General features: G+C 38.2%; 2 protein-coding genes across 2 annotated transcripts in view; one reads left to right on the top strand and one right to left on the bottom strand.

Moving 5' to 3' along the window:
* Positions 1 to 16,350, bottom strand: part of LOC124712564 (SID1 transmembrane family member 1-like) — a 123,078-nt gene extending 106,728 nt beyond the window's left edge. The window contains exons 1-4 of the mRNA XM_047242878.1: positions 15,830 to 16,350; positions 15,615 to 15,754; positions 15,352 to 15,522; positions 2,345 to 2,492 (exon numbers count right to left, since the gene is read on the bottom strand). Of these exons, the coding sequence (XP_047098834.1) occupies positions 2,345 to 2,492; positions 15,352 to 15,522; positions 15,615 to 15,754; positions 15,830 to 16,021 (651 nt within the window). The 5' untranslated portion in view covers positions 16,022 to 16,350. The remainder of the gene's footprint in view (positions 1 to 2,344; positions 2,493 to 15,351; positions 15,523 to 15,614; positions 15,755 to 15,829) is intronic.
* LOC124712565 (acidic fibroblast growth factor intracellular-binding protein) overlaps positions 16,150 to 21,172 on the top strand; it is a 124,718-nt gene continuing 119,695 nt past the window's right edge. Inside the window, exons 1-4 of the mRNA XM_047242879.1 lie at positions 16,150 to 16,365; positions 16,514 to 16,605; positions 16,694 to 16,892; positions 17,064 to 17,183. Coding sequence (XP_047098835.1) covers positions 16,349 to 16,365; positions 16,514 to 16,605; positions 16,694 to 16,892; positions 17,064 to 17,183 — 428 coding nt within the window. The 5' untranslated portion in view covers positions 16,150 to 16,348. The remainder of the gene's footprint in view (positions 16,366 to 16,513; positions 16,606 to 16,693; positions 16,893 to 17,063; positions 17,184 to 21,172) is intronic.

The following is a 21,172-nucleotide window of genomic DNA, read 5'->3' as shown; positions in this document are numbered from 1 at the left end:
ATCTTGCAAAATTTTCTGCTTCTGCTCTTCAACCGTACGAATGTGACAGCTGAATACTTCACTTCTAAGATGATCCCAGAAACAATAATCCAGAGGATTGAGGTGAGGTCGTGCTGCGTGCTAAAGTACAGGCTCTACTTGACTTATAAACATGGGACAATACTGGCTGTCACAGCAGCAGCAAAATGTGAAATATTAGTTCAATTAGGTGGGGAATTAAATGAAATGTTTATAATTCCTATACATTTGTACTAATTTTGCTAATATTTCAAACTTAAGTCAAAGGCAGTTCACCAATTTTCTAGAAAATGGCTTATTTGCAGACAAGTGTTTATTGAAATGTTTTTGCTTCTGTTATTGTATACTTTCACCTTGTTTGTGCTATTAAATATGATACACTCAGTATAACTTCTGAGTGAAATAAAGTTCTTTAATTAAAAAGGCAGAGGTTTAAAATCAACAAAGTGAAAGAAAAAGTAACTTGTGCAGATGAGGTATACTTTAGTAGCAAGCAGTTTATGATTTAAATGCATGTACCTAGAGTTTTTACTTGTTGTCAATCTCAATTCTATCTTTTGCAGCCATGTGGATATATATTTTGTTTATAAAGGTAACGAGATCATCAGAGGCTAAGCATAAGTGATATTGGGAACCACGAAAAATCTAAATCTGCATGGCAAAATGGGATATGAACTGCTGCCCTCCCAACGTAAAGCTTCTTTTGGTTATCAGATCATTTACAGAAGGCTGATGGGCCTTTCAATATATAAAAATTAATTTTATTATTGTTGATTCCCAAAGTTTGTGATTAAATAAGTCAAGTTGGCCATTACTGTAATGATCCATCTCTGGGGCTGAGTGGCCAATATCTCTAAATGCCACGAGGAAGCTCTACGTTTGACCCCCCTTAGTGTCAAAGATCAAGCAGGTTCCCTTTGAAAGCTCACATCTAATTTCCTTCTCCACCCTTCTCCAATGCAAAGTTTGTGTTCTGTCTCTAATGACCTCAGTGTAACAGGATATTAAACCCTAACCTTCCTTCACTGCACAGTATTGAGTGTAAACCACTGCAATCTTTGACAGCTTGAGAAAGTAAACCCAGATCCTCCAAATGGCATTATCATGACAGTGTCAAACTTAAATTCATCTTAACTGATTTAGAGACATCCCTGAAAACTAAATCTGGAGGGCCAACAGAGATTTGAACTGCTGCTGCCCTGAGTCCAATGTCTTACCACTGTACCACGTCACAAGGTTTAGTCTTATAAGGACAAATTGGAAGATATTTGAGAGAGATGTAGAGGGTCTGGTTTGGAAAAGCTGGCATTAACGGCCAGAAGAGCAGTAGGTTAACAGCAGACCTTTCCATAATGACATTCACTGATGTTGTTGGTGTAATATATAAATGTTGTTGCATTTTTATAATGTAGCATCTTTCATACTACTGAGTTGGAAAACGTATCTCCATGGGAACCTAACAAGATCCTGGTATAAAGTGGGCAAAAACTGGAATTATAGCGAAGTCATGTTAAGTCACTTGATCGATAAGCTTTCTGTATGTCTCCAAGTAACTAACCGCGCTAGATTATCATTCTTCTTTCAACAACCCGTTTCATTCTAGGGGTACACAGCAATCTTTATCACCGTCATAAACCATGGTTGGAAAATGCGAAATGTGTATTGCATTATGCACCTAACAGAATGAGATTTTCACTCTGCAGCAGAGTGTGCACTGATATGAAACTTCCTGACAGATTAAAACTGTGCTGGACCGAGACTCCAACAGGGGACCTTCGCCTTTCGCAGGCAAGTGCTCTACCAACTGAGGTACCCAAGCACGACTCACAACCCGTCCTCACAGCTTCAATTCTGCCAGTACCTCATCTCCTACCTTCCAAACTTCACAGAAGATCTTCTGCGAAACTTGCAGAACTCTTAACAGTTTCTCCAAAATACTGGCTGATGAGAAATAATTAAATCGATTTCAGTATGTTTACGGACCACTGCTACAAATCCCTGAATCTGCACAAAGCATCCATATTTTTTATCCATAATGAAAAACTCTGAAAATTAACATGCTGAAAAATACAATGAACTAACTAGCACAAACACAAAGGATACTAAGTAAAAGTGCATAAGGTCCTGTGCTTTAATTGAATATATCAGACATGCTGCTGCAATATGGATGGTGGTGTTAACCTGCATAAATAATATTTCTGCAACACAATTTGATGCATCTAGATACTCATTGTACATAAATATTGCTAAACACAATGCCTATTAGACTGGACTCCATCATCTAATATACGACTTAAGAAAAGGCTCACTTTTGATGTATACTCACACTCATGTTTTGTATCGAAACCATCATGCACACCTGACTGTCAGAATCTACACGTAAAAGAACTGTGTCAGGACCACTCTGTGGAAATCTGAAAGCAAAATATTGTGGTTCTGCTGGCAGCACAGTTATATTGCGTGTATCTGACAACCTGCAAAACAAATAAGAAAATTTGAAATGTTTAACTTCTTAATAATAATGAAAAGTGATTAAAATAATAACGCAAAGGAAACAAGGCAGCAGATGACTAGTGGACACACAACGCGTGTACAAAAGTGTATTGAATTACTTCATAAATATTTCCATAACAAGGCTAAAACTGGAAAAATTACTGGAAGCAGTTTCAATCAAATCAAAATCACACCCCTCTGGATCTGGTCACTTTTAAGTAGTATGTCACACTGAATCAGGTGTAACTGAACAGTGGTGGACTTTCGAATCACTGTGCTGGATTGTTATCATACACGGCACTAATGGAACATTGGCATAGTATAGTTGAAGAGCTCCCTATGAAAAGGATATTTATACAAAGGAACTTATGAATTCATGCTGACAAGGGAGAATATGGAATCTAGGGACCATCAAGTCTTCTTTAAACTCCAAAGCGACAACTGCGTAAGCTTGATTCTATTTCTGAACCAATCCCCAAAAACTGGACTACACTAAATTCCACCCGAACAGGCCATGAAGGCCCAACGGTACTGATTGGCTGCCATGTCATCCCCGTCCCACAGGCATCACAGGATGTGGATATGGAGGGGCATGTGGTCAGCACACCACTCTCCCACCCATAGGTCAGTTTACGAGACCGGAGCTGCTGCTTCTCAATCAAGCAGCTCCTCAGTTTGCCTCGCAAGGGCTGAGTGCACCCAGCTTGCCAACAGCACTCAGTGGACCGAATGGTCACCCATCCAAGTGCTAGCCCAGCTCAACAGAGCTTAACTTCACTGATCTGACGGGAACAGGTGTTACCACTGTGGCAAGAGTGTAAACCAATCTCTAATATTACTTAATACCATACATCATTCACTTAACATAGGAGAAACCAAATCGCTAATGGACCGCAACTGGAAAATTCTTGGTCAACTTGAGATGAAACAGATGGCCCACACAACATCATTGTAAGTCTAGCTCGAGGAATTTATTCTGAAAGCCACAAGTTTTCTCTCTCTTTTTCCTTAATCCTGAATTATTTACAAAGTACACAAAGAAGCAGTGAACAAATAAATCACACATTACATTATACTCAAAGATTAAAAGTTAAGACTATAAGGGCCAAAACTGTACACAAGTGAGCACTGGCACAGACTACTATGTTGTACGGACAGAATGCTGAACCGATGAACAAGCAAAAAATAAAGGGAAGAAAGGAGTCAATGGAATGTGAGTGGGGAGCAGTTATATTATTTAAAACAAGCATATTATCTCACAGTGACACATATTAAGTCAGGATTCTGTGGTTGGTGTTTATTGATAACCAGAATTTTAAGTAATGTTAGTCTTCTGCCTTTATTTGCTAAATGCAAAACTCACATTTAATATGATAAGAAGTTGGTCTAGGAGTTATAGCCCTTCCTGATTCATGTTTGCAGGTCTTATCTTAAATGCAAAAAATTATACAAAGCTCAGCTCCTCACGTAGAAAACTGGTAGTGGGAAATTATGTAGAAAGGTCCCCCAATAGATGCAAGGCAAATAATAAAATAAGGGGACATATCAAAGTGCACACGAGCAGCTCTGCTAGAAGCTGAGGAATTAAATCACTACTTTTTAAACTCAGTTAAAAAAACAGGAAACAATATTAAAGCAACAAGTCCATCACCAATGGACCTGACTGGAGCCCCACTGCCAGGTGACCAGGTATTTCAATGGGATATCATCACATCCGCTGATATTATAACAGCTGTTTCCAAATTTTCAAATTGTAAAAGTATGGACAGCTATTGGCTGTTGAATTACATAATTAAAATGACAATACACTCAGTCTCTACACCACTAGCTGTTGCTTTTAATAAATGTGTAGAATTTGGAGTATTTCTGAAATCACTCAAGGTATCGAAAGTTATCCCAGTTTTTTAAAAAAAGGGTACAAACAACTTCCCCAAAACTACAGAGCAGTCTCAACTGTGCCAATATTTTCAAAGATATGAGACACTGCTACACACACAAACCAACAGCTACTTTGAAAAACACAGTCTCCTATGTAACAATCTGTTTGTTTTCCGCAAGGGGAGAAACACAACAACAGCCGTTTTGGAAATTCTGGATTAAACTTTAACAGCTCTTGAAGACAAAAAAGGGTATCACTGCTATTATGTGACCTAAGCAAGGCATTCGATTGCATTTCTGTTGACTACTAATAAGGAAGGTGGAGTTTTGTGGGGTGTGTGGAAGCATATTAGCTGTGATGCATTCTTATTTAAGCAACGGAAAACAGTCAGAAACATAAATTCCTCCTTAATGGAAATCAGCACAGGTGTTTCACAAGGATCTATTCTCAGACCCTTCTTCTTCATTGCAGCAATCAATGATTTGCCTAATAGCATAGGTCATTCTGTCGTGTGTTATGCAGATGATACAACACTACTCACCACACATCAGAGAATGTCTGATCTGATTAGAATAACAAAAGAAATCCCTGATACAGCCTTGGACTGTTTGCAGCTAGTAAACTCCTGTCTTATCCCAATAAAACCAAACAACTCCTAACAGAAATGTCTAACAAAATAGGAAATAAGTCTGTAAAACTTTTAGGTATTGACATTAACTCCAAATTCCACTGGGAGGAACATATCAATCACATATGTGAAAAAATGTCTCAGGTGTCATACCTCATTTTGAAGCTAAGGGATTTAGTGAGCTCAGATTACCTTAGGGTGATATACTTTCCAGTCTCACATGTCATACAGTCTGATTGTATGGGGACACTCCTCCTACATCAAGAGTATTTTAAAAATACAAAAAAAAGTCCTACGTATAATGTGTAAAACAGGACACATGGAGCACTATTGTCCTCTTCTTTTCCATGCTCAGAATACTCACAATTATAAATTTATACTTATATGTGTCTGTGCTCTATGTTAAAAATAATATTTCAGAATTTTGTGCTAGGGGAGAAAGTCATGAATACAACACCAGAGCTAAGGCTAATTTAGATATACCAAGGCAGAGTTTGGCAAGAACTTGAAATTCTCATAAAGTGATCCTACTCAAAATTTTCAACAAATTATGAATCTATTGTCTATGGATCTACAAATTATTTTACCATATTAAAGAATTCTTTGAGGTGCCTGAGGAGGAGATTGGCATTTAACAAATTTTCCTAGAGTCCACTGTATCATTATGTATAATTATATCCCATGTACTCTACACAATTATTATTGCACAGTGCTTGCACCATACTGTATCACAGTATAACTTACAGACACTAGCTCTTTCAAATCTTCTTGTAGCATATTTGATTACTGTGGTGCTTAATATGTTTACACATTTTATTTTATTACTATATCCTACTTTATTGTATTACTACATTCAGTATTATACAACAATGACAAAGCCAATTTCATTGTAAAATGATCAAGAGTGAATAAAAATTCTTAATTCTTGCTCGATATGTAGTTTGTCACACAAATTAGAGGAACTTACTATAAATTCCTCTCTGCTGTAAAGGTCAAGTCTTGTCTTTACTGCTGAATAGAATGTGGGCATAACAACTGACTTCTTAGGCCTCCCCACTGACATTAGCAAGCAGAAACATTTATGTCAACTGATTTCTCTGCCACCTCCTGGTAGAATAACAATTGTAAATGAAAAACATTTATTTAAGACATACGGGAAAGTAACTTCTAAGGCATAATAATTCCTGCCAATTCCCAATATCCTGTAACACACCAACATGCACCCTTCTATACCACAAACAACATCAGGTTTTGAAAATGAATTAAAAATAATTAAAGAAATTGCTCACAGCAGTATTAATGCTCCAGTCCTCACTGATAACATACTCTGTAGAAAGAGGAGAGGGAGGATAACAGTGCTTGTGTATTCTCTTCAGAAGCCACTACATGGTAAACAACACTGAAAACAAGTGGATCCCATGCCATACATAGGTAGGACTTCACAGGTACTTGGCAAAAAAAAAAAAAAAAAAAAAAAAAAAAAAAAAAACAGGAAATACACACCAGTTTTCTATACTATGACTACTGTTGCCCACATTCTGTTCAACAGTAAAGACACGTCTCCACCTTTACAATGGACTGAAATTTATAGGATTTCCTCTGGTTTGTGCGACAAGTTATTTGTAGCTCAATCAGGGCTATAGCTACCAGACAGACTAAACATGAGAGAAGTTGGAGACTGAAATTGAAAGATCCCACCTTTGCTGCACATGCTCCGAATGAATGTCATTCTTTTGATATTAAATGTGAGTAGATCATATAAAGACAGAAAACTAACATTACTTAAAATTCTGGCTGTCAATAAATGTCAATCACTATGCTAGCGTTTTCCATATACAGGGAGTTTCACAATTCATCTTACACACTTCTGGAGATTGTAGAGGGGACTTAGTAGATCAAGTTTTACATAGGAACCCATGTCCAGAAACAGTTCGTTTCCATGTTAGAAGGAAAATAAGATGTATAGAATTCCCTCCTATTTACTGTGATCTTACAATAGCTGTTCGATATGACGACCACCAAGTTCAATGCGCATGGTGTATCTGCACAGTAAGCTCCCAGACATTCTGTCCAACATGCATGGTGTATGGTTAATCACTTATGCCGCAGCCATGATCTGTGCAACCTGATCTTCCTCCTAGGGATAGGGATCTTGTAAACAAGACTATTCATGTGGCCCCATAGGAAAACGTTTAACGGGGTTAAATCTGGAGATCTTGGTGGCCAAGCATATGATCCACCTCAATCAATCCACTTGTCCCCATAGACTACATTCAGGTGGTTTCAGATGCGAAATGCAAGATTTACTGCTGTGACATCATGCTGGAACCATAATTCATGCGGAATGTCCAATGGCACATCTTCCAAAAACTCCACCAGCACTTGCTGCAGGCATATCAAGTACCTGGCACTCATTATGTGGGGAGGAAGGATGTGCAACCCAATCAAAAGACCATCACAGATACCTGCCCAGACATTGATGATGACAATGTGCTGAAATCTTCATGTACACATGACTTTGGGGTTTTCTTGATCCCAAATGTAGTTATTCTGAGCATTCAAAACACCTTCCCTGTTGAAATGTACTTTGCCAGTAAAAAAATTCACCTTGGAAACTGAGGAAAATCCATACAATGGAGTCAAAACCAAGTACAGAAAGTGACAGTTCACACAAATCTGCCAGGAGCAGAGGGTGACATTGGCAGAGTTTCTGTTCATGCAAAACACGTCAGACAGATGAGCGAGAAAATGCAAGTAATGTGCAATGACTTGAGTGTTCGTCGGTGGACTCTCTTCAAACTGATAACGCATTTCCTCTTCCAATATGACAGAGCGCTGCCTTCTTGGAGCACCACAGTTTGCTCTATCACTTATGAATTTCCCACTTTCATGCCATTGTTCTATTCTGGCAAACATGGAATGAGACGGAGTCATGCGATTTTGAATGTACTCGTATTACAGACATGGAGCTTCTCTGCCATTATGGTGAACTTCACCATAATTTAACAACATATCAGTGTACTCTGAAAATTTGTACTCAGGCATTATGTTATTGCAGTGTTAGTCACTGTAATGTCAACTGAGGCATCATCAGGAAGCATGAAAACAAGACAGATGAAAACAGTGGACATCACGTCATCCCACCATTCATGAATGTGGGTAGTCTTCTATAACAGGAGAACTGCATAAGAAACATCTACTAAATTTTGTTTGCACCATTGTGCACCCCCTTTTTATGCTAAAGACAACCTTAATTTCTCATAATGAATGCCATTTCTTTTTCTGGTATTGCAACTATGTACATGATTGTGCCTTCTGAACTGCAATGGATTACTTACAAGTAGTTCCATGAGGAGATAAATACACTGGGAAGCAGCTGCTGAAATGCCTAACTCTTTAAACAGATGTCTACAAGACAATTATGAGTGAGCACCACATATTTCTCTGATAGTACATTTTTGTGCAATGAAGACTTTCTTTCTTGTGGATGAGTTACCCCAGAATATTATTCCATATGAAATTATTGAATGAAAATATACAGAATATGAAACTTACTGATTTTCTCCACAAGATTAGCAGTTATTCGAAGTGCAAATGTGGCTGAACTAAATTGTTTTAGGAGCTCCAAAATGTGCTTTTTCTGGTTTAAATTCTTATCAATGTAGAGACATATGAATTTTCAAAATTTTCATGCTATTCATTATTTCCTCACTATGTGTTACATGTAGCATTGGTGTAGTATCTCTAGATGTGCAAACTGAATATGGTATGTCTTTTTAAAACTGAAGGTGAGGCCATTCACAGAAAATCAGTCAGTGATACTTTCCAGAAGATTGTTTACATTATTCTATTGCTGTGTATATGATTGGTATGATTAGAATAGTTGTGTAATCTGCAAACATAGCTAATTGTACTTAGATGGAAGATCGTTTATCTATATGTGGAACAATAATGGATCTGAGACTGAGCCTTGGGGAATCCCAAACATTTATTCCCAGTTAGAATACTAAATCCGTACTACAATGGTGAAATCTGGCACATATGAGTCAAATACCACATCAAAAAAAGTTTTGCACCACCTCGGTTCCGAAACCTGTACAGAAAATTGGAATAGAGATCAACATAAACATCATTTCTGCCCTTTTTAATGCTCATGAAAACCACACACTGCATGTTGTACCACCATACAGTGAGACCTTCAGAGGTGGTGGTCCAGATTGCTGTACACATCAGCACCTCTAATACCTAGTTGCACATCCTCTTGCACTGATGCATGCCTGCATTGAATCCACAAGTTCTAGATTGTCCCACTCCCCAACGGCAATTCGGCGTAGATCCCTCGCAGTGGTTGGTGGGTCACATTGTCCATAAACAGCCCTTTTCAAACTGTTCCAGGCATGTTTGATAGGGTTCATGTCTGGAGAACATGCTGGCCACTATTGTTGAGCGATGTCGTTATCCTGAAGGAAGTCATTCACAAGATGTGCACGATGGGGGCATGAATTGTCGTCCATGAAGATGAATACCTCACCAATATGCTGCCGATATGGTTGCACTATCAGTTGGAGGATGGCATACACGCACTGTACAGCCGTTACGGTGCCTCACACAACCACCAGTGGCGTACATTGGCCCCACATAATGCAACCCCAAAACATCAGGAAACCTCAACCTTGCTGCAGTCACTGGACAGTGTGTCTAAGGCATTCAGCCTGACTGGGTTGCCTCCAAAGATGTCTCTGTCGATTGTCTGGTTGAAGTCACATGCGACACTCATCGGTGAAGAGAACGTGATGCTAATCCTGAGTGGTCCATTCAGCATGTTGCTGGGTCATCTATACCACACTGCATGGTGTCGTGGTTGCAAAGATGGACCTCACCATGGGCGCTGGAAGTGAAGTTGCGCACCATGCAGCTATTGCGTACAGTTTGAATTATAACACAACATTCTGTGGTTGCACAAAAACATTATTCAATATGGTGGCATTGCTGTCTGGGTTCCTCTGAGCCATAATCCGTAGGTAGCAGTCATCCACTGCAGTAGTAGCCCTTGGGCGGCCTGTGTGAGGGTTGTCATCGACAGTTCCTGTCTCTCTGTATCTCCTCCATGTCTGAACAACGTGGCTTTGGTTCACTCTGCGATGCGAGGAACACCTACCTTGTTGAGAGCCCTTCCTGGCATATAGTAACAGTGCGGATGCGATCGAACCGTAGTATTGACCGTCTAGGCATGGTAGAACTACAGACAACATGAGCCGTGTACATCCTTCCTGGTGGAATGACTGGAACTGATCAGCTGTCGGAGCCCCTTCGTCTAATATGCGCTGCTCATGCATGGTTGTTTACATCTTTGGGCGGGTTGAATGACACCTCTGAACAGTCAAAGGGACTGTTTGTTTGCAGCTTTGGGCGGGTTGAGTGACACCTCTAAACAGTGAAAGGGACTGTGTCTGTGATACAATACCCACAGTCAACATTTGTCTTAAGGAGTTCTAGGAACCGGGGTGATGCAAAACTTTTTTTGATGTGTGTAGTACATAATAAAAATCACTTTGGCTGATCTAATGCAAACTTCATTGCAAAATATTCTGTTATTCTAAACAATCAATTTTGTTTTCAGCAGGGGAAAAACACCGCAGATTCAGTGAACAGTTTCATTGAGAAAATAAGTACATCGTTAGACAAGAGAAATAAGGTGGCAGGAATTTTCTGCAACCTCACAAAGGCATTTGATTCTGTAAACCATGTTTACAAACCTAAATAGAATGGCATTAGCAGTAGTGTCCTACAAAGACTTAAATCCTACTTATCGAGCAGAAAGCAAAGAGTTAGCATCTCTTCAAATTTCGCATATTATTTTTCTGACTGGAAAAAAAATATCTCAGGGTGTTCCACAAGTTTCCATATTACGCCCAGCGCTATTTCTCTTCTATGTTAATGATTTACAGTAATATTAAATATCATCTCCCCATAAGTTCTGTTCACAGATGATACTTCTGTCTTGGTTGAAGCTTAAGATTTGGAAAAAAAATCCCAAATCTGTGATCAGGACCCTCAGTACCTTATAAACTTGGTTTCAGCTGAATGGGTTGAATCTAAACATATCTAAGACACACATGATGCAGTTCAAAACCAAACAGTCAAAATGTGAGCAGATTAAGTGTGTACACAACCACCATGATATAGAAGTTGACTCAGTTGAATTCTAAGGTTTAGGTGTAGATAAAAATTTGAGCTGGTGGGCACACATTGAATACTAGCAAACAAACTGAGCAGCTTTGCATTTGCAATGCAAATATTATGAACCGCAGAATGAAATTTTCACTCTGCAGCGGAGTGTGCACTGACATGAAACTTCCTGGCAGATTAAAACTGTGTGCCAGACCAAGACTCAACCTCGGGACCTTTGCCTTTCGTGGGCAAGTGCTCTACCATCTGAGTTACCCAAGCACAACTCACGACCTTTCTTCACAGCTTCAATTCCGCCAGTACCTCATCTCCTACTTTCCAAACTTCACAGAAGCTCTCCTGCGAACCTTCCAGAACTAGTACTCTTGGACGAAAGGATATTGCGGAGACTTGGCTTTGCCACAGCCTGAGGGATGTTTCCAGAATGAAATTTTCAATCTGCAGTGGAGTGTGCATTGATATGAAACTTCCTGGCAGATTAACTGCGTGCCAGACCGAGACTCGAACTAGGGACCTCTGCCTTTTGTGGGCAAGTGCTCTACCATCTGAGCTACCCAAGCACGACTCACAAGCCATCCTCACAGCTTCAATTCCACAATATCCTTTCTTCCAGGAGTGCTAGTTCTGCAAGGTTCGCAGGAGAGCTTCTGTGAAGTTTGGAAGGTAGGAGATGAGGTACTGACGGAATTGAAGCTGTGAGGATGGGCAGTCAGTCATGCTTGGGTAGCTCAGATGGTAGAGCACTTGCCCATGAAAGGCAAAGGCCCCTATTTGAAGTCTCGATCCGGCACACAGTTTTAATCTGACAGGAAGTTTCATTATCAACTATAACTGAAATGGAAACACAAAAAGTAGCATATAAATGCTACTTTGAATCCATTATTAGGTATGGTATTGTTTTTGAGGGTAACTTGACAAACATAGTGTAGGTACTAAAAATAAAAAATAGTCGAAACATATGCACTGCAAATCACAAAGAAACATGTCGACCATCTTTAGAAAACGTAAAATATTACCTCTGCCATCCTTATACATATAATAAATTATTATATTTTTTATACACCAGACATGAATTATTCGAAGGAAACCATTTTGTCCATTCACATGACACTAGAAAGAAAGAAAATTTTATGCTCCCCACCCACTGCCCCAGACTGTATGCCCAGGGACCTCAATACATGGGACTGAAAATTTGTAATAAATTAAAAGGGAACAAGTTGATGCAGATGAATTTAGGTCCACTTAAAAGAAAGCTACATGACTGACACTATAGTATTACTACTCATTGGATGAATTCATGCAGGACAAACTGGAAATTTGGGCTGGATAAAATATGTTACATATTCCAAGAAATATCCTTATAGTGTTATTATTTATTGTAGTTCTATTATTTATTAATGTAAAAATCATTGTAACTGTATTATAAATTTTTTAACATGTCTCCTATAGGCAAACCAAATGGATTGCAAATGTACATCATGAGATGAATAAAACACAATTCACAAAATAATAATACGCAGGAGGTGATGGCAGTAGTCATATAGCCACTTCAAGGAGGGCTAGGTTGTCAATGGTGGAGTGAGACCTTCTGAACCCATACAGAACATTGCGATTTGATGTCAGTAGTTACTGACAGCTCTCGTATAATCCTTCTTATACAGGGGTTAACAATAGCATATTTGAGACAGTCTGGAAAAATCCCTTGACTTTGTTATGCATTACTTAATTCAGATACGACAGGGCTTATTATATGAAAACAACCTTTAGTACTCTATTGGAAACACTGTCAAATGCAGATGAGCTTTTATTTTTGAGAGATTACACTTTTCTTAATTTCAGAAGGAGAAGTTATTTATACATTCTTATGGTTGTATTTTATGAGAGTTGCTCTTTCAACACACTGTTTTGACTTTTCTATAACTGTTTGTTGCTAGTTTTTCTGCTACATTTAAGAAATGATTATTAAACATATCTGTGATTGATCATTTATAGCCCTTCTACTGAAATTAATAGTGATGTTATCTTGTTCTGAGGCTCTGTGGCTGATTGTCCTGTCTCTCATTTCACTATATTCCATATAGCCTCAAGTCTGTTGTCAGAATTACTGATTTCTGACTTTATGTGCATGTTCCTTGATTTTTTAATAATTTTTCTTGGTACTTTTGAGTAGTTTTTGAACACTCAGCTTGTGTGGGTTATCAATATGGTGAGGGGTGGGGGTTGTACAAAATAAATAAATATTTTAAAAAATTAAGACATGGGACACTGAGCTTAGCCATGTGAACACAAAAGTAGTTGTATTTTTTATAAATAAGTACATCAATCAGACACTCATTTTCATTTACTGACCAGATAGGATATGCATTTAGTGAAAAGCACTATGCTCCTAGACTTTTTAATGATCTCACAAAGGCGTCTGATCGGACCAGTCACACACTACTCCTAAGCAAACTGGATGCTTGCTGTACCAAGTGCAGTCTACTATGAGCAGTTTCACTCATCTATTAAACAAAGTGCAGCTGGTATAAATAACAACACATGATAGACAACAAATCATTCAGATATATAAGTCGCCTCGGGAGACATGCAGGGCGCAACATTATGTCCTTCCCTCTTCATTCTTTTTCTTAACAATGTCTCAGAAAACCTACCATCAATAGGAATAGTATTATTCATTGATGTCTGCAACTCGTGGTCTTGCGGTAGCGTTCTCGCTTGCGGCGCAAGTCGCCGAAGTGGCGTCAACTAAAAAGGACTTGCAATACGGCGGCCAAACTTCCCCGCATGGGGCCTCCCAGCCAACAATGCCATATGATCATTTCATTTCATTTTCATTCATTGATGATACAAACCTCTCTTGTAACATTTCTCGGAAGCAGATCAGAGCTGACTGGGTTGAACACAGTGTATGGCACATGCACTGGCTTTATGGTAACAATCCCTTACTTAATATGGCCAAATAGCTCATATAAAATGTGCATAAAAGAAACATATAAAACAAATAGAACCACTAGTTATAGACAACAAAATTACTTAGTAGATCAGTGTAGCTAAATTCCTTGGACTGTGGACAGATAACACTACAGTGGAATATAATGTGGAAAATAAGTAGCCTTTACTGTATCTTTGAGTGCTCAGTCAAAGGTGTGACTTGATTTCCATTAGAATTGTGAACTTTGCAATGGTTAACTCAAATAATTTCAGTGAGCATTCATTTCTTGGGGTCAGTAGATAAGAAAAAAATGTATAGAAAAATAAATTATGAAGATCATATTATTGCAATCATACCATCACACACACCTAACAAACCAATCTTCAAAGAACTGGAGATATTATCTGTCCCGTATATCTACATCTACATATATACTCTGCAAACTACTCTCAAGTGCATGTCACAGGGCATCTCACATTGTACCAGTTGTTATAGGTTCTTCCTGTTCCATTCATCTACGGATCACAGGAAGAATGATTGCTTAGACAGCTCTGTACACACCACAGTCAGTCTCATCTTGCCCTGTGATCCCTATAGAAGCAACATATTCCTACTGGAGATCAACTTATGTCAAATGTAACTTTAATTTTGACCATAGTACAATAACCTTGGATGTTATGATAGTTAACTGAAGTTAATTCTTGTTATAACAGGTAATCTCTTTCTTCTATGGTATACATATATTTAAAAACTATTGTACTGAAAATATATGTATATTCGGTAAATGCTTCTTTAACAGTTGCTACAACACATACCCCATATCATGAACATGAGATTGTAACTAAAATAACTCAATAAACATACAGTTATGGTTATGACAGGCTTAATGCTGGGAGACTTCTTAGGAAACTATGTTGGTCAGGGGAGGGCAGTGTTAATGACAAACAAATAATATGAGTAGCAATCCAAGGAGGATAATAAAGTTGTAAATAAATATATAAAAGCAGAAGAAATATAATACAGGTGTGATTGTAGATAGGTATGGGCTTCACAAAATAAAGGAGGCATTGCACAGCAGACTGACACATCATGGAAGGCAAGTCATTCGTCAAAGCCAACAAATAAGTCTGATATTTATCTTTACAAAATTTTATTTTACTTTAGAAATTTAAATGTTCGTAATTGAACATACATACGCATCAATTCACCAACCTGATTCGAAAATCCTCTTTCCTCGAGACGAGTAGAGACACCGACAAATTTTGATTACTTGCCGTTGATATGCTAACAATAATATATTGATAAAGCGTTTTCACATTGTTCCCTGCGAAATAACGACTGTTGTCAGGACATAAAGTGCGTGATGTTCTCCAGTACTCTACTCTGAAAGGGAGGAGAGAGAATAACATATGAGTGGGTTTCCATAAACGTTCTTTAATCTGCATGGCAGCAAAAATTTATATACAAAATCTTACGAATCTGATTCAGTCTCCACAAGAAGAGGCAATTGCCAGGACAAGACACCTTTTTGCTGTCTTACGACAACAAGTACTGGGAAACTTCGGTTGGAATCCTTGCATTCTACGGTAATTCTTGCTGGCTTATCTATCATATCCTGTAAACAACGCAATATTTACAGCTTAAAGGAAATTCAGTTAAAACGACAATTTTTTGTTGAAGTTGTACCTACCTCTGAGGCAGGAAACTGAAAAATGTATTCCACTGTCCTGTTGACATTAAAGGTATAATAGTCTGAATAGTTTCCATTTAAAATTATGGTCGAGAGGTTCTTGTTTTCAGTCTGCTGTTCAGTTCCGTGTAGTAGCTGTACTAAGTGGACCAAAACACACGACAACACAAGACAACACGCACGACCCATCATTGTTATTTATTACAGATCACTTATGTGTCATTTTCAAAACAACAGTTCATCACCTTTCTAATTCATCGTAAGGATTATAAACAGTACGTGTGATCGCGCCCATCACATAAACAACCACGCTACCAGCTGTTCATGACACTTCCTCTGTTCCTCATTGCGCGAGTGTCATATAAACATTACCTTGCATCCTTCCTCTGTTTTGACAAACGAATGTCTATTTAGGCGACAAGTTCTAGCACGGCGAAAACCGATCAGTTTTCGAATTTAGTACTCTTCCCAGACCTTCAATTGTTAACTGCTGTACTGTTTTGACGGCGATTTGCTCGGATGGCTAACCAGCCATGGTATTTTTTTTCTTTTTTTGCATGTGATTGATTCTTTTTTTTCATCTTTGTCATTTCTATGCGTTTGCCATCATACTTTTATTTATGGAGCGTTTAAAGCTCCAGTAAAATTTTGTTGATCGGTGCGTCCAGAAAATAATTGTTTTAGTAACACCATGCATCCTGAAGTTGACGTGTTTATTAGCAACTACACCTTGGTGGACCCTGATGTTTATCAATTATGGGTAGATGGTTGTTCGTGTAAGTGTACGTTGTGCGAAATGATCTTCCGCAAGAAGCAATTAACATTTACAAAATAAAAATGAATGAAATTTGCTTCACTCCACAGCTCAAGAAGCTGTGAACGCATTAGACGCGAAAGGGGTCACGAAGCAGACTGGTGCAACAAGGGAGTTACTAACATCTGACGTTCTTGATCATTATCGTACTTACAGCTTACTGGAAAGGCTTCTCTACAATCCACCGAAGCTAGAGGAGCAGCTCGCTTTTCAGATTGAACCTCAGACGAAACGTCTTCTGATTGAAAAGTAAGAGCACTCATTCTTTCTTTCGAAGGAACCTGTAGATATTAAATTTGCCACCACACTTAACCGACAATTGTACATAGAGTTAAAGCTTTCATATTTCCACACAGTGTTGTATATTAATTTCTGGATGGCAGCACAGTTACATTTATTATTGGTTATTGTCTATTTCAGGTACTATGACTTTGATGATGAAGTTATAAGAGAACTGTTGGGGAAAAAACTGTCTTCTCGACATCGCAAAGACTTGGATGAAGTCAGTGAGAAAACGGGAAAATCATTGAAATCCTGTAGGTTAGTCATATTGATGATGATAGAGCTTTATGTGCAGTCAAACATGAATAATGCTCTAGTAATACACTGATATGCGTTGATATTATTAAACATTAAAATTACTATAATTTGATGAAGGTGTCATCTCATAAGTTTAGTTTTAGCAGTGTTAGCTCAAGGCTCTTGTGTAATTGCTTAATTTGGTGATGAAAATGGTAGGATATTAATTTGTGTACTTCTATTCATTGATGTTCTATGAAACAATTTTCTGGGCTAGACACAAAGCATTTGTTACACAGAACCATGCTGAGGTTTAAGGATAATATCTAGTATCCATATTCCCACTTTACTGGCCACCTGCTCAAAAAAATTAGGTATTCTAACAATATATTCACAGTGCATTAACTGTGTTATGTAGTTTGTTGTGAAGGATGAGGCACCATTTGAAAATAATAATAGTAGTCATAAATATAACAGTATGAAGAAAACTAATCTCCACTGTTGACAACATAAAATTATTCTTGCAGAAGAAAGAGTAACATATGCAGCCTTAAAAATATTGAGCCACCTTCTTTGTGGATTAAAGGAACTAGCAGATGCTGAAAGTTAAAAGGCAATTGCAATCATTTCTACTTATCAACTCCTACTCCATAGATGCATTTCTGAGTAGGCAGTGTATATGTGACTAAGCAATATAAATTGAATTTTGTTGTAGACTAAAAACAAAAAATCCAGTTATGTAAATGGCCAACATGAGAGCAGTGCTTTCCCAGAGAAAATGTATCTGAATAGTAAACCTACTGAGAAACTCAGGAGACACCACACTGAATTACCACTTTCGAAGTGGGCGAGAGCTCTTACTTGCACTGTTGTGAAGAGATGAGATTAGATTCAGTTTTTGTTCCATAGACCCAAAAAATGAGAGGATTCTCATGGGTGTTGAACATGGCCAAAAGTAAAACAAAAAACATTTGAATATACTTACTACCCTGATCATTTGTCAGAAGATTATCGAAATAGGTGAATAGAATGCAGTAAACTGAAACAGCTCATATTTACAGAATTAACATGCTGTCAGAATGAAACATTGTTATGCACTATTAACAAATGTATCACACACAAAATATCTAATCTTGACTTCTGTGACCAAATGCTGTCAAAACTGAAATCTAACAGACATTTTTACTTAAGCTGGCTTAATAGTCTCTGTTAAGATATTCATCTGTGGAGTAGAAGGAGTTGCCTATAAAGAGGTCTTTCAAACTCTGTTTAAACTGTGCTTTATCGGAAACCAAGTTTTTGAAGGTTGCTGGCAATTTATTGAAAATATATGTTCCTGAATATTTTGGACCAAGATAAGTGACTTTAGGTCTTTGTGTAGATTGTTCTTATTCGTAGTATTGATACTAAGTATTGAGCTCTTGGTGGAAAATAGAGATGTATTACTTACAACAATTTTCATCAAGGAATAAATGTACTGAGAAACAACGGTTAGAATACAAAGTTCCTTGAACAGGTTTCTACATGATGTTCTTGAATTTACACCACAAATGATTCTTATCACACACTTTTGCACCTTTTTTTTTTTTTTTTTTTTGCTCAGTTTGATGAGTTGCTCCAGAAGATGATCCCATATGACATAATAGAATGAAAGTAAGCAAAGTATGCAAGTTTTTTTTATTTTTATATCTCCTACATTTGGCATCATTCTCACTGCAAATACAGACTTGTCTTTGAGCTTAAGCAGTTCTGTGGTATGCCCTTCCCTACTGAATTTATTATTGAGTTGTAATCCCAGAACACTGTCAACCTCTTCAATCTGCATGTCTTCATATGTTATAAGCATGCTGGAAGGAAATCTCTTATATACTGAGTTGTTTCAAAGTTTAATGACACTGAATTAGCTTTAAATCACATGATGGTGTTGTTGTGGTCTTCAGTCCAGAGACTGGTTTGATGCAGCTCTCCATGCTACTCTATCCTGTGCAAGGTACTTCATCTACCAGTACCTACTGCAACCTACATCCTTCTGTATCTGCTTAGTGCTTTCATCCCTTGGTCTCCCTCTACGATTTTTACCCTCCACACTGCCCTCCAACACTAAAACTGTGATTCTTTGATGCCTCAGAATATGTCATACCAACTGATCCCTTCTTCTAGTCTAGTTGTGCCACAGATTTCTCTTCTCCCCAATTCTAGTGAATACCTCCTTATTAGTTAAGTGATCTACCCATCTAATCTTCAGTATTCTTCTGTAGCACCACATTTCGAAATCTTCTGTTCTCTTCTTGTCCAAACTATTTATCGTCCATGTTTCACTTCCATACATGGCTACACCCCATACAAATACTTTCAGAAATGACTTCCTGACACTTAAATCTATACTTAATGTTAACAAATTTCTCTTCTTCAGAAATGCTTTCCTTGCCATTGCCAGTCTACATTTTATATCTTCTCTACTTCGACCATCATCAGTTATTTTGCTCCCCGAATACCAAAACACATTTACTAATTTAAGCATCTCATTTCCTAATCTAATACTCTCAGCATAATCCGATTTAATTCGGCTACATTTCATTATCCTCATTTTGCTTTTGTTGATGTTCATCTTATATCCTCCTTTCAAGACACTGTCCATTCCGTTCAGCTGCTCTTCCAAGTCCTTTGCTGTCTCTGACAGAATTACAATGTCATCGGCGAACCTGAAAGTTTTTATTTCTTCTCCATGGATTTTAATACCTACTCCGAACTGTTCTTTTGTTTCCTTTACTGCTTGCGCAATATACAGATTGAATAGCATCGGGGAGAGGCTACAACCCTGTCTCACTCCCTTCCCAACCGCTGCTTCCCTTTCATGCCCCTCGACTCTTATAACTGCCATCTGGTTTCTGTACAAATTGTAAATAGCCTTTCGCTCCCTGTATTTTATCCTTGCCACCTTCAGAATTTGAAAGAGAGTATTCCAGTCAACATTGTCAAAAGCTTTCTCTAAGTCTACAAATGCTAGAAACATAGGTTTGCCTTTCCTCGATCTATTTTCTAAGATAAGTTGTAGGGTCAGTATTCCGTCATGTGTTCCAACATTTCTACGGAATCCAAACTGATCTTCCCCGAGGTCGGCTTCTACTAGTTTTTCCATTCGTCTGTAAAGAATTCATGTTAGTATTTTGTAGTCGTGGCTTATTAAACTGATAGTTTGGTGGCTTTCACATCTGTCAACCGTGCTTTCTTTGGCATTGGAATTATTATATTCTTCTTGAAGTCTGAGGGTATTTCGCCTGTCTCATACATCTTGCTCACCAGATGGTAGAGTTTTGTCATGACTGGCTCTCCCAAGGCTGTCAGTAGTTCTAATGGAATGTTGTCTACTCCTGGGGCCTTGTTTCGACTCAGGTCTTTCAGTGCTCTGTCAAACTCTTCGCGCAGTATCGTAACTCCCATTTCATCTTCATCTACATCCTCTTCCATTTCCACAATATTGTGCTCAAGTACATAGCCCTTGTATAGGCCTCTATATACTCCTTCCACCGTTCTGCTTTCCCTTCTTTGCTTAGAACTGGGTTTCCATCTGAGCTCTTGATATTCATGCGAGTGGTTCTCCTTCCTCCAAAGGTCTCTTTAATTTTCCTGTAGGCAGTATCTATCACGTTTCTACATCCTTACGTTGTCCTCTAGCCATCCCTGCTTAGCCATTTTGCACTTCCTGTTGATCTCATTTTTGAGTTGTTTGTATTCTTTTTTGCCAGCTTCATTTACTGCATTTTTGTGTTTTCTCCTTACATCAATTAAATTCAGTATCTCTTCTGTTACCCAAGGATTTCTATTAGCCCTCGTCTTTTTACCTACTTGATCCTCTGCTGCCTTCACTATTTCATCTCTCAAAGCTACCCATTCTTCTTCTACTGTATTTCTTTCCCCCATTCTTGTCAATCGTTCCCTAATGCTCTCCCAGGAACTCTCTACAACCTCTGGTTCTCTCAGTTTATCCAGGTCCCATCTCCTTAAATTCC

Source organism: Schistocerca piceifrons, chromosome 8 (assembly GCF_021461385.2).
Source record: "Schistocerca piceifrons isolate TAMUIC-IGC-003096 chromosome 8, iqSchPice1.1, whole genome shotgun sequence".
Classification (NCBI taxonomy): Eukaryota; Metazoa; Arthropoda; class Insecta; order Orthoptera; family Acrididae; genus Schistocerca; species Schistocerca piceifrons.
The sequence above is the reverse complement of the archived record's forward strand: the minus strand, read 5'-3'. Positions and strand labels throughout refer to the sequence as shown.